This window comes from Equus caballus, chromosome 18 (genome assembly GCF_041296265.1).
Source record: "Equus caballus isolate H_3958 breed thoroughbred chromosome 18, TB-T2T, whole genome shotgun sequence".
Taxonomy (NCBI): Eukaryota; Metazoa; Chordata; class Mammalia; order Perissodactyla; family Equidae; genus Equus; species Equus caballus.
Window position 1 is genome coordinate 38,411,042 of NC_091701.1, and position 14,856 is coordinate 38,425,897.

Below are 14,856 nucleotides of genomic sequence, written 5' to 3' on the forward strand. Positions count from 1 at the left end.
TCCTTAATTCCAAACTGAGCTCGTCTTCTTCCTTAAACCTGCTTCTCTTTCTAAATCTTAATGCTGTAATGTTGGGGCCAATCTCCAGCTACCCAGGCTAAAACCCCTTATGATGTTCAATCTCTTCCTGCTTCCTTCCGTAATCAGCAGTCAGTTCCTGTCCTGATCTCTTATTAAGTGCTGTCACTAGAGATTTCTGCAGAGCATTTGGACTTTCAATGTTGTCCTAAACTGGGCTCTTATCTTCTCACCTGGGGACTGTTTCATTGCCTTCCAGTTGGTCTCTCTGTCTTCATCATAGCCTTCAACACAAAAATCTGCTTGACGACTCTTCGCAAATCATGGATTGAACATCTTACTTCCCTCGTCTGCAGCCTCAACTCCCCACTGCCAACAGAATATCATCAAAATGTCTTATTTCACATATGCAGTCTTTTTATCTCTTGTCTTGGACTTCTTTTTAGACCTCATTTCCAATTGAACATCATCGCCAACCAAACCAGATAGTTACGTACTTGTATGCCTCCTGAACATTACTGTAATCTTCCTCTTTCTCTTCCAAATCTTCTTTATCTAGACCTGTCTCTACTCATTCCCCTTCCAAAGACTTTTCTTTCTTTAAGACCTTCCCAAGTATCCTGTCTTTTTTGAAGCCTTCTTTAATTCTTTTAGTTAGAATCAATCTCTCATTTCACTACAGTGATATAGCATCTTGTTTCTTTTCTGTCAGAGTGTATGTATATAAGTATGTATCTTTTCTCTTTTTCTGTTATTACCATGTTTTTACGCTGAGTTGAAGCATGAATGCACTGTGCCATTTTGACTTGATAATCTACTATTTCTTTTTCAATTTGTTATTGTTTTAGGAAATAATGTAACTTAACAGCTTACTTTATTTAGAACCCCTCCTAGCCCTTCCAATCATATTGAGGGACGCAAATCACAGAAATTCAGGTGAAATATTGTCTCTGTCCATATAGTGGTTCCGTTTTTTCTTTGAGGGCATCATAACTCAGTGTTTAAAATAGAACAGAACAGAGGAGAAATAGCATCCCAGCTTTACTCTATCCTACATCTTCTGGTTGATGAAGATGTTACCAGATAGTGCTTTACTATCACCCCTACCTCCACTTCTTTCTACTCTCCTTTCTTTTGAGTATAATTTAAATTTTTTCTTCCAGTTTTATTGAGATATAATTGACATATAATGTTATATTAGTTTAAGGCATAAAATATAATGATTTGATATTTTTATATATTATGAAATGATTATTACAATAGTTTAGTTAACATTCATCACCTCACATAGTTATAATATTTTTTCTTGTGATGAGAACTTTTAAAATTTCCTCTCTTAGAAACTTTCAAATATACAATTCAGTATTGTTAACTGCTATATAGTCACCATGCTGTATGTTACATCCCCAGAATTTAGTATTTATCTTATAACTGGAAGTTTGTACCTTTTGATCCCATTCACCCATTACCCCCACTCCCTACCTCCTGCCTCTGGCCACCACCAATCTATTCTCTGTTTCTATGAGTTAGGATTTTTTAGATTGTATATATGAGATCGTACAATATTTGTCTCCCTGTCTAACTTATTTCACTTAGCATAATGCCCTCAATGTCTATCGTGTTGTCGCAAACGGCAGGGTTTCCTTCTTTTTAATGGCTTAAAACTATTCCATTGTATGTGTGTATATACCATATTTTCTTTATACATTCATCTATCGATGGACACTTAGGTTGTTTCATTATCTTGGCTTTGTGAATAATGCTACAGTGAATGAGGAGGTGCAGATGCCTCTTTGAGATAGTAATTTCATTTCCTTCAGATAAATACCCAGAGGTAGAATTGCTGGATCACATGGTAGTTCTATTTTTAATTTTTTGAGGAACCTCCATACTGCTTTCCGTAGTGACTGTACCAATTTACATTTCCACCAACAGTGCACAAGGGTTCCCTTTTCTTCACATCCCCATCAACACTTGTTATCTCATTTTTTTGTGTGAGGTGATATCTCAATGTGGTTTTGATTTGCATTTCCCTGATGGTTAGTGATGTTGAGTACCTTTTCATGTACCTGTTGGCCATTTGTATATCTTCTTTGGAAAAATGTCTATTTAGTCCCTCTGGCCATTTTTAAATTGGTATGTTTGCTTTTTTGCTATTTAGTTGTTTGAGTTCTTTATATATTTTGGATATTAACCCCTTATCAGATATGTAATTTGCAAATATCTTCTCCCATTCAGTAGGTTGCCTTTTTATTTTGTTGGTGGTTTCCTTTGTTGTGCAGAAGACTTAGTTTGTTGTAGTCCCACTTATTTATTTTTGCTTTAGTTGTCTTTGCTTTTGAGGTCAAATCCAGAAAATCAGTGCCAAGACCAGTGTAAAAGAGCTTACCCTCTATGTTTTCTTTTAGGAGTTTTAAGGTTTCTAGTCCAAGTCTTTAATCTATTTTGAGTTGATTTCTATGTGTAGTGTAAGGTAGTGGTCCAGTTTCATTCTTTTGTATGTGGCTGTCCACTTTTCTCATCACCGTTTATTGAAGAGATTATCCTTTCCCTATTGTATATTCTTGGCTCCTTTGTTGAAAATTAATTGACCATAAATGCATGAGTTTATTTCTGGACTCTCTATTCTGTTCCATTGATCTATATGTCTATTTTTATGCCAAAACCATACTGTTTAGATTACTATAGCTTTGTTGTTGTTGTTATTGAGGAAGATTGGCCCTGAGCTACCATCTGTTGCCAAGATTCCTCTTTTCCTTTTTCCTCCCCACAGCCCCAGTACATAGTTGTATATCCTAGTTGTAAGTCCATCTAGCTCTTCTATGTGGGATGCTACCACAGCATGGCTTGATGAGCATCGTGTGGGTGTGTGCCCAGAATCTGAACCGGAGGACCCTGGACCACTGAAGCAGGGCGTGTGAACTCAACCACTATGCCAAGGGGCTGGCGCCTGTAGCTTTGTAATATAGTTTGAAATCAGAAATTGTGATGCCTCCAGCTTTGTTCTTTCTCAGGATTGCTTTGGCTATTCAGGGCCTTTTGTCTATCCAACTATTAATAACACTTAATACAGTACAACTAATTTTAAGACAGTTACAAGACAGACTTTGATGTTTAATCCTCCAAATTGATTGTAAGCCCCTTGAGGGCAGTTGATAAACTCACAGATATACTTAAATGAGTACCTTTTTGTTTAGGACTTTGTTTAGTTGGGCTGGTGTTCTCCTTGCAAGAATTAGAGGGCTGGCACTGGTCTGTGCAAATGCAGGAGCCAGTCCTGAGTCAATGTATATATGGTTGACTTCATAGGCTGTTAAGCATGGACATCAGGCTATGGTACCTACGCTAATTTTCTTTTTGGATAATTTTTCTACCTCCAGTTTTCTACCTCTGGTTTTCTTACACTTTTAGTTGCAAAAGGTAAAGATTTGTCAATATTTTTGTTCCTCTTCTTTGCTAATTTCCTGGTTGTGGCTTTTACTTAGAAGGAAACTGTCTTTTCTTCTCTGTAATCATTGTGAAAACTTTTTTCTTTATAACAGAATGTAAACGTAGTCCACAGCATATAATTTATATTTATCTGGCTTTCGATTTCTTTCTTTCAACATTAAAACAAAGTTCCTTCATTATCTGGTAGAAGGTTGCTAGTAGATATTTTGTTTGAGGCTTCTTCATTGCCTTAGAGAAACCCTAATGCCAAGGAATTGTACACTTTGGATGAGTGTTTGAGAATAGGGCCTTTTGTGGGGAGGAACAGCAATATGAGGGCCAGCCCTGTGGCCTCGTGGTTAAGTTTGATGTGCTGTGCTTCAGCAGCCTGGGTTCGGTTCCTGGGCATGGACCTACTACACCACTCAGTGGTGGCAACCCACATACAAAATAGAGGAAGATTAACATAGATGTTAGTTCAGGACTCAAGCAAAAAGAGGAAGATTGGCAACAGATGTTAGCTCAGGGTGAATCTTCCTCAGGAAAAAAAAAATATAGTGTGACTCTTGGGGAGAAGTTGCCTTTTGAGAGCAAAGGCAGGGCAGAACCACCCAGTGGTTAAGCACATAGACTAAGTTGTGGTTTTGTCACTTACTAAGGAGCGACTTTGGGCAAAATCCCCTACCCCTTCTGAACCACAACTGCCTCTTTTATGAAATTACAATGTGGTGAGGGTGATGTGAACTGATGTATGTAAAGAATTAAAAACACAGTACCTATTACTGAGCAAATGCTCAATAATTGGCTACTATTGTCATTATAACAATAAAAAAATAATAATGGTAATCTTGGGAGAGCCAGGTAAAATTGACTGATTCTGTGCTCTTGTTTTTGAGTGATTATTCATTACAAGTAGCTGGATGATCTTAAGGATGGATTTGATCAGAATAGAAATAATGATTCATTAAGCCTAGGTTATTTTATGAAATTACTAAAAAAATAAATTTTATTGATTATAGTCAATATTATCGCTAACTCCACAAAATAATATATTAATGCAGTTTTTCATTAATATTTGTGGCTCATTGACAAAACCCATGAAAATATCCCTCTGAGCAAGTTTTACTTTCAGACAAATCAAATTGAAGCAATATAATAAGGTGAGCAGGAAATGCAGGGACCTACACAATGGGAAAAACTAGCTCCAAACTTAACTGGCTGAATGAACATCTCTGCTGAGACATGTTAAATAACATCCCTCAGTTGGCTATATGGTATCCTTTGTGAAGTCATCAGTGGCATTATCAACAAGACAGAAGCAGTGATACTGAGCTAGAGTCAATCAGCCACAAAACTCACATCCAAGGGACCACCGGGCTGCTGTCTGTATGGCAGAGGCGCATATATTGTTTAGGTAAATAGAACTAGGTCTCGATTCTCTGTCCCTAATTGTCAGGGGAACCTAGTTAGCCTGGAGATAGCATGCTACCTCTGGGCTGCTAGAGTTTCTATTGTTGTGCGATAGACGCCCACGTGAACCTTTACAGCAATACCAGGAATGGTAATGATGAGCTATGACAAATGGGTGCCTTCCAAGTTGGCTAGTGGCAGTTTTTACAATCAGAGCGACTTTGGACATTGAGTTTTGCTTAGGGTTTACTGAATGATGAATGGAGGCCCCTAGCCAGCATATACCAACTATTTTGTATAACTTGGGAGAGGGGGCTTGTTGATATAGAGGAGGGATAGTAAAGAAGGGAATTTCAGCAGCAGAGAACGTAGGCATGTGAAGTATTTTTCTGGTGAGATTCTTAATAACAAAGATGAGTCTTAGAATGTAGGAGTTTGTCAGAAGGAATGAGATCAGAGTAAAAATAAAAGTTTAAGAGATGCCAATTTTTGTTTTAGCATATAATTTACAGTATTCCAAAATGAATTTTCTTTAGAATCATAGTTACCAACTGCACTGAAATTCTTTGATTTAGGATAGTTATGCTAATAGATTCTATCCATTCAATATGGACCCACACATTTTAACTGTATCATAATTTACACTGAGATACTATATGTTCTTTACTATCCTAGGTTAAAACTGACTTCATATTAAATACTTTCTTGAGTCATGAGATATCTGTAGAGTATAAGGTGTGTTGTCCAGACAGGTCAGACCTCCACCCATTCAGGAAAATAGGGTAGTGGCTTCCCAGGATGATATGCGCATGTCAGCTGCTAATGTGAATGAAAGGCTTAGGCGGTCAAATTACTCAATATCAGCTCTAAGTTAGAATTGTTTTTTTAGTTGATTACACAGTGTTATCTTTTTTATTTAGCTGAATTAAAGCTGGCAAGAGGTGTTTTTGGGGGAAATTTTCGTTATTATGCTTTTCTTTGGGTGGGGTTTCTGAAAAAGTTAAAGAATATTTAAGTACTCAAAAAAACTTTAAAAAATTTCATCAGTCCAATAGTAGAAGTATTTTTTAAAACAAGTCTGAAGAAAGAAAGTCAAAAGCTAACACAATGCAAGACCTTATTTGGAAATATTCACAGAGCATGAAAGAGGGCTTGATCTGGAGAGTTTCCCCTTGAAATTGTACTGTCATACAACTCTGGCTAACAGAAAACTTTTCTTTTAAGTTCCCTTAATGAAAAGAATTACAGCAGTGTTAAAGCTGTCACTTTGTGCGAGGATCAAGGCAGGGTTTCCTTTGACTTTTTATGTGTAAAGTGTAGACTCTTTTAGGGATAGAAATGTAAGTATGTTGGCTTTCAGTTCTAGAAAGAACTTCATTAGGAAGGGGAGAACTCAGGCAGGGAGTTGTACCACAATTTGAATTCAACACTTGCCGATGAACCGGAAGCAGCCATGAGGTTCATTGTCATGTCAAGTGGCAGAAGACTTCTACCCATTCTGCTTGTGGAGGGGATTAGCGGTGGAGCAAATGTGCAAGTACAGCATGCAGTTTTGCCAGATACACAATGACATTTCTCTTCACAACTCTCTTGGCTTTATACTCTTTAACTATCCTTGGTTGTCTCTTCATTTCCTTTTCTTTCTTTAATTCCTGTTGGAAGGTGACTTTTATATAGACAATTCCCTTGTCTAGTTCTTTTTGTGTATTGTTTTTGAATTGTAGTATACAAATTGGCATGTTAGTAACTTCTTGATTTTATGTTTTTTTTTCTTGTTTAACTTAGTTTCACAATCTACACAGTCCCTTTTTGTTATTGGGGTTGTTATGGGATAAAAATCCCAATTAACTTTTTTGTTGCCTTTTTTTCCTTTGTAGGCTAAGAAATGGCATTTCAAAAGGCAGTGAAAGGGACTATTCTTGTTGGAGGAGGGGCTCTTGCAAGTGTTCTAGGCCTCTCTCAGTTTGCTCACTACAGAAGGAAGCAAGTAAGTAATTGTGCATGTGTTGATTATAATATGAACCTTAACTATGTTAAGGAACTGTATATGAAGTGTATGTATGCTGATACTTTAGTTTAGAAATTACTGTCTCAGCTTGATCTGAAAGAAACTAATTTAGAATACTTCCTGAATGATCCTTGAGAACTGTGTGTATCTCATTTTTTAAAAAGTATATTTCTTTATCAGAAAGCATTATATTATTTAGCCTCTGTTTTGGCTCTTTGGTTTTAAAAGATTGCTTTATTTCTGCGTGCCAGAGTTTGTTCATTTAGGCCTTTCTTGTCTAAGTCATCCAAATGTCTGGATACCTCCTATGTTCCTGCCAAAAATTTCTCTTATTAGAAGTCAGGCAGCTGAGAAAGGAAATGGAAAAGAAAGTGCCTTTACAAAAGCCCCAACTTTGAATCCTGGTTTTATTTTTAAAAGTTTAGTTACTTATATAGTGTTACTTTAGATTGGGTAAAATTTTTAATGGGCGAAAACTATGAAAATGAGATTGGGATGAAGTTTCCAAAGAATTTTAAGTGGTCAGTTTCTTTTCATTTTACTTTTTTCCCTTTGCGCTAGAACTGTGCCTTCCCGTAGTTCAAAGTGATGCCAGGAAACCATTTTGGTGAATGATTTTGTTCTTTTCAGGCTTGAAATGGCGGTATCCACCAGCAGTCACTATTAGTCTCCTGCTCCCCCTCCCCTGTGTTGTTAGGACGTCTTGTGCTACCAGCTGGGTGGTGCATTCCCCATTCAAAGATGTCAGTGAAGGAATTTGGGAAGCCATTTGTAGCTGGGCTCTGTGTGAACCACTCATTTTCTGCATTTTCGTGAGTACTGTCTTGCACTTGTTTCTCTGTCTTTGTGCTACAAGGCAGTAGAGCCAGCCAGATTGCTTGGAGTCCCATGTCCTGAATGGGAAATCCCACTTTAAAAACACATATTAGGAAGAATCAATTTGATGGCTTATAGGTAAAAAAAAGACACAAAGCTCATTTTCAATGTTTTCTCCTAAAGATGACGGTGCTGAATAGGTTCTGTTGGTCCTTTTCATTCTTCCCTGTGAGCACATTACCCTCACAGGTTCCCCAGGCGTGTATGTTGCAGATATTACTAATTGACATACTATTGAAACTCATCCTCACCCATTGATCATGCTTAATGCACTGTTTCTTTTAAAATATTGCCTTGGTTCCTTAAAAGTAGGCGTGGAAAGATGTTGCTTCTGCTGAGGCTATTTCAGAAGTGCGATTCTGTTGGGACATGCGCTTTAGTGGGTTAGATTACTTCTGCCATCTTTACCAGTGCTATCTGAAACGATGCTGGAAAATGCCAATGCCAAAGGTCACGGTATCTAATATGATGAGTTGTTGCTAAATTTGTACATGGCGTATGTCTGTTAACCACAGTAAACATGTTCTATTTCAGAGTTTATAGCTTAACTTTGTACCTAGAAAATACTGCTCCATATTTTTTTATGTTTGATTTCGCTTTAGTCTCGAGGAATAGAATTAAAAGTTGATACTGCCTTCAATCAATCAAGTTAGGGGTGAATTTTAGTAAAATCAAGGCGAAACAAGGGTCTGTTGATTCCTGGGATGTTTTGTCATTTCTCCTTCCTAAGATAGACATCCTGACCACCATAATAGCCAAATGTAACAGATACCAGCAGTTTTAAGTCATTTATAATTTAAATCTGACAAGTTCTCTTGAGAAAAATCATCATAGGCATATTCAATCAATGAGTTGCAGAATACATACATCCAAGTGTGTGCGTTCTTTTGTGGTGATTCCTGTCCCTTTAAGCCACTGCCATGAGCATGTTTTGGGTAGCAGGTTGAGATGTAGCCATAGGGATTGGCAAAAAAGAGAGAAAGGGGGGTAAAGGAGGAGAGGAGACCAACTCATCTGAGCCATTGACATAAAATGACCACAGGCCTCAACTGTCCTTTCTCAGAAAATATCTGCCAATCACAGCCGTTCTAGGGGGGAATTTTTCTCACTTCAATAGTCAAGAAAAATCTGCCCCTTCTTTCCCATTACTGGTCTACATTTTGTAGAAGCCGTGGCCTTCAGTGTGACTAGGCATGCTCCATTTTTCTACAGAGCAATGCTTGAAGTATTGGCTTGTGTTTTTATTTTTCCAGTTTTCTAAGATGATTCAACTGGTAAACTATCCTCCTTTAAGAATAAATTGGTGATGAAAGCCCAAGATACTGATGGATGAGAAAGCCGTCTGTTGACTTTAAGTTCAGGCACATTTTGCTGGCGTTCCCACACTCTCAGCCCTGTCTCCCCAGGCCCGTAGCTTGTGCCCATTTGATATTTCCAGTACAAAGCTTCCTTCCTAAAATACAGGCAGTGGTTGTATTCTAAACACAAATGGGTTGATTCTAAAAGTTGGTCAGTTGTTAAAGCACGTTTGGTAATGGAATGGTGCTCTAAGTGTTTAGGTGCCAGGTCAGCTCACAAAAACTTTTTAAATCAATTCTAATGTTAAATTAGCTTGTATTTGCAAGGAAAAGAATAGAAGGAAAACTATTATACATATGATTTTTGATTAATTAAACAGAACAAGATGAAATCAAATAAGATGTGATTCATTTACCTTTTACGCAGTTTCTTGAATAAAAGGTACTGTAGGTGAGGAAATAGAGATGGTTATGGAGACTAGCATTCTTGGGGCAGAATGGGAGTTAGGGGTGACAGCAATTATTTTTTGTCTCATTTTAGTTAGTAGTATGGCTTTTCTTTATACAAGCATATTTTTAACATTTATATTATGTTTATCAGTGATGAATAGTATCCACTGTTGACCCAAGTGAAGCCTAGAGATTTTTTCTTTTGAGATAAATAGGTCATATTTCAAAGGGATAGGGATTATGGCCTAAAGAGAGAGCTATTATCATTATTATTATTATTATTATTTCTTTTGGAGGTGAGGCAATCTAAATCTTCAATTCCAGTGTGGGAGCTGATGGGAAAAAGGAAGTGAATGTTGGCTAACTTCTTTTGACTGTGTCCACCTGTGGGGAAGGAGGTTTGTGGTCTCAAATGTCATCCACATTTGAGGCCACCTTCAGTTATGCATGTAGGGATTCTTTGAGTGGTCTTGGAGTGGCTTCCTATTCATTTCATTTTCCTTTCCTTTATTTCCCCACCCATAAGTAGGTGACTACGTTTTCACAACGCCTTCTTGAGTTTTCCTCTCCTCAAACCAGCCATATACCAAGGAACAGGAAGCTGAGTAATGGGACATAAGCATCCTACCCTATCTTAAATCCCACCAGTGATGTAGCAAGCAAACACCTCTGTGGTGGAGTACAGATTATCCAGAGCATGGTATTTGTCATTCACTATTTAGTATGGGTCCATTGAATAATAAACATTTAAGTGGAAGGGCCTTGGAAGATATCTCATCCAGTCTTCCTCTCAGGACAGACAGGATGTTCTTCTAGTTATTCCTCATTATCTAGCGAAAGGAAAGTGTCGCTTCATGGGAGAGCTTCCTTTTCTAATTCCAAGCTGGTGGGAGGAGGGAGTAGATGAAGAGCGGAGTTTAAATTACGAGAGAGGGGCTTGGGTACTTTCAGAGCTGGTGAACCTTAGTGAGGATGGAAGTGGAGAGCGTTAACGTCAGGGCTGCATCAGGATTCCCTAGTGGGTGGGAAGAATGAGGGTGGCCACAGAGAGTGAGGACAAAAATAGGGTTGGGTTGCAAAGATTTAACTGAGGGCTGTCCCAGGCTTTTCTCTTTTCATTATAGACCTTTTTTTTTTTTGTTTATTGTAAACTTATTTTATATGTTCTAGGTCCTGACTGGAAACGTTGTCGTGATGGTGTGGGCTGCTTTTTAACCCCATTGGTGTGGTTGATGTAACAAAGGTCTATTTAGGTCTGAGGGTGGTCCCTCTCACGTAACACAGGCCAGGTTTGTTCCTTCCATTACCCACTCTGAAGGTGTAGTGGGCTTTGTGAGACAATCTGAGGTGAAGCCTGAGAACCACTGAGAGCTTTCTCAAAGCCCGGATGTGAAAGTTTCTTTTTTTGTTTTTCCTGCATCATACATATGCAGAGAGTGGGCTTCAGAGAATGGAAATCAAGGTCCCTTTTCAGTGTGAGGAGTGATCTTCTTAAAATCAGGGAATTGAGAGATTCTTATTGATTGATGTGTCATTTGCGAGCAACATAACAAGAAAGGACAAGAGCATGATCTTTGGAGCAGGCTGCCTGCATTCAACATCTGGCTCTGGGTCTTAAGAGCTAAGTGACCATGGACAATTTTCTTGAATTCTCTGGGCTTCACACTCCCTCATCTGTAAAATGTGGGGAACAGTGGTACTTCCTTCGAAGGATTGTTGAAGAGCAGAAAAGCCTAGAAGAGTTCCTGGAACAGAGTAAGCTTTCGAAAAGTGTAGCTATTATTAGATTCCCAGATGAGGTGAATATAGAGGGCGGTTGTAGTTAGCAACATAGTTGATCTTGTCACTGGAAACCCTTGCATTCAGGGATGCCTTGTTAAGACTTTGAGGTTGATAGCAAACGGTATGTTCTTCCTCTGAGATTGTAGGAGAATGGCTAGAAAACAGTCGTACAACATCCCTCTGGTTTCTCTTCGCCTGGCTTCCTGATCTGAAGAGGAGCCAATAAGATGGACAACCCTGATAATTGACTTAAACTCTTTTCCTGTTGGAAGTGATAAATTCCCTGAAGTTCCCACTGTTTCTTTTCTTTTTATTATTTGAACTTATGTGAGTGGTGGCAGACTTGATTTGTATGGCTGATGTGTTTCTAAAACGTTATATGAATGTAGTCTTTTTGATAAATTAATTACTATATAGTACAATGCTATTTATTGGAATTCTATGGTGAAACATTTAAGAAAATAAACAATATTTTAAAAGCTCTACTTTTTTTGGGGGGGTGAATCAGAATTTTCGTTATCATTTTAGCTTTAAGTAGAATGCACTTAAACTTATTCTTTCCCAAAGTCAGTGATATAGTGATACTTGTCAATGACAGGATCTTCATGCTTTGCAAAATAACCTCTCTCTTTGTAAGAGATCACATTTCACTATACTTTGAGTGGCTTACTAGATACTACAGTTCACTTGCTAGTTAAGGGAACATGAAAACAATCATAGTGGCAATGTGTTAGGTGAGTTGAATTATAGATAAACTATACTACCTTTATTGTTAGTGCCATCAAAACCAAGGAGAAAATAAGACTTATGGTAATGAGAGGCAAAGTGATGCATGAATAATTACAATCCATAGGAATTTTGAGAATGTTATTATAACTTGTAATTTCAGTCTCTCCCTCTCAATACATTATTTGTAAGAAATTCTAATAAAGCAAGTCCTTTTGATTGGTAGTGCTAATGACTCCAAATACAAAAGATAGATTGGAGAAGCAGCAAAAAATAGAATGATTATTAGTAGATTATTAATTATTACACAATACAAATTATTTAATATAAATATTATTTAGTATTAATTATAATTAATAGATATTATTACAAGAATAGATTTTGGGATTTATTTTAATAGATCCCCAAATGAAAAGATATTTAGCTTCCTGAAAGTGTCTGTTACATAAATGTGGGTTTTGGTGAGCCTGTTATTGTACACAGCTTATGAAAGTTTTCAGGACTCCAGTTTCTCTGTAAGGTAAGGATAATGCCGCTCAACTCCCAGGCTTTTTTCCCCTCATGAAACACTAATTAAGTCACCTTATATGAGCCGGTGATCATAGCATGTGAAACATAGCAGATCTTTAGTATCTATTGTGCTTATTTCCCTCCCCTGATATAAGGTATGAAAATTTAAAATAGACCTAGCCTTGTTAGGCATCACAAGAGAGGTATAACACCAGATTCTTTAAACAGCTGAGGTTTTAATTAGCATAATGTTGCTTATATTAGCTATTAGACAGAGAAACTGGTAGAGGTTAGAGAAGAGAAATCAAAATCATAAGCACAACACCAGTGCTGGTGAGGGCGTGGAGCAGCAGGAAGTCTCCTTCACTGCGGGTGGAAACGCAAAGCAGTGTAGTCACGTTGGAAGAAAGTTTGGTGGTTTCTTACAAAACTGAATATATTCTTACCATACAGTCCAGCAAATGTGCTCATTGATATTTACCCGAAGGAGCTGAAGACTTATGTCCAGACAAAATCCTGCAACTTTAATGTTTATGGCAGCTTTATTCATAATTGCCAAAACTTGAAAATAATCAAGATGTCCTTCAGTAGGTGAATGGATAAATAAACTATGGTACGTGCACACAGTAGAATATTAGTCAGCACTACCAAGAAATGAGCTGTCAGGCCATGAGGAGACGTGGAGGAATCTTAAATGCATGTTACTAAGTGAAAGAAGCCAATCTGAAAGGCTATATCCTGTATGATTCTAACTATATGACATTTTAGAAAAGGCAAAACGATGGAGACAGTAAAAAAATCAGTGGTTCCAGGGGATGAATAGAGCACAGAGAATTTTAGGGAGGTGAAAATAACTCTGTAGGATATTACAGTGATGGATATATGTCATTATACGTTTGTCCAAACCCATAGAAGGTACAACACCAAGAGTGAACACTTAAGTAAGCTGTGGACTTTGGATGATTATGATCTATCAATGTAGGATCATCCTTGGTAAAAAATGTGCCATTCTGTTGAGTGATGTTGGTAATGGGGGAGGCTACGCATGTGTGGGAGCAGGGACTATATGGGCGGTCTCTGGATCTTCTTCTCAATTTTGTTGTAAAGCTAAAATTGTTCTAAAAAATAAAATCTCTAAAAGAGTTATAAAAAATTATACTTAAAAATTATAAGCATAGCATATAGGACATGATGTCAATTGAGAAAGTTTAAATTAAAAAAATTCCACTTAAGCATTGCTTCTCAGTAGTATCTTTCATTGTATATAACAAATTTTTAAAGTAATTTCTTAAAATTTTTAAGAATTTAAACTTTTTCATAAATATTCTTCTGGTCCCTAAGCTAAGGAATATCTCTGGGTTTGAAATCAGTATAAATCTTCCTGAACATTGACGTGGCTGAAATTACCATGTGACACGTTGGCTTGTGTTTACAGGCTTGCTTTTAACTTTGTGAGTCAACTCAGGCTACCAGACTTGTTTGTTCTCTCTGAGTAAATGACCTTTCATCTCCGGAGGCATTTTTCATAGGTTTATAAGCAGCCTTTCTTGTAAAAAATCTTATGAAATGCTGTAACAGCAACTATTTTTAACCAGTCTTCATTTTTGTTAATTTTAGTGTTTAGGTGGGAACTGCAGTGTTAGAGACCATATGAAGAATATATATGAAGGTGGAGAAAAGACTAGTGATTGCATAATAGGCATCTTGGTCCCACCTCCCTGCTTAGAGAGGTGTCAGTATCAGCATTATGTCAAATATGAAGGTAGAAATGTCTCTGCACCATGGTTTCGTGGGGCTTGCATTTGATGATACGTCCCTTTGGAGCTTTATTGTATAGATTTATTTTTCTGTAAATGATGGGACCTCACCTATTAGAGGAAGATTCTGAATCAGGTATGGACTGTATACAAAGTAGTCAAGTTATGAATCTTGGGTTGTAATCCTAAAGATGTTTCATGTTTGTAAATTAGTTGGAGTAAACTAATTGATATAATAACCCCAAGGCTCTGGCTTATCATAACGAAGGTTTATTTCTTGCTTACACTCAGTTCCATGTGGATGGGGGGGGACCTGTTTCTTGCAATCTTTCAGGGACTTATGTCCCTTTATTCTAGTGGCTCTGCCATGTCAGAGGACTTTCCTGACCCACTGGATCATTTTCAGCCAACTGTAAGGGATGGTGGGAAATGTAACCCAGCAGTGTTCTCCAGAAGAAAACGTTTTGTTAAGCGTCCAGTTTTTACATCTGTGTCCTGACTTTAGTTTCTAATCTAGTTGACAAAGGAGCTATGTGTCTTGATGAAAGTTTTATTGTTAGGGTTTATGCCAAAGACTATATCATTCACTTGC

The 14,856-nt window shown here is 37.5% G+C and overlaps 1 protein-coding gene across 10 annotated transcripts in view; it reads left to right on the forward strand.

The window, feature by feature from the left end:
- The window catches only part of GPD2 (glycerol-3-phosphate dehydrogenase 2), a 139,110-nt gene that overhangs the window by 31,323 nt on the left and 92,931 nt on the right, over positions 1–14,856 (forward strand). For 6 of the 10 annotated variants that reach the window (XM_070240565.1, XM_023621966.2, XM_070240563.1 and 3 more), the window contains 1 exon segment: positions 6,735–6,844. The exons of 1 other annotated variant lie outside the window; for it this stretch is intronic. In XM_070240565.1, the coding sequence (XP_070096666.1) occupies positions 6,743–6,844 (102 nt within the window). In that variant the 5' untranslated portion in view covers positions 6,735–6,742. 10 annotated transcript variants of the gene reach the window in all.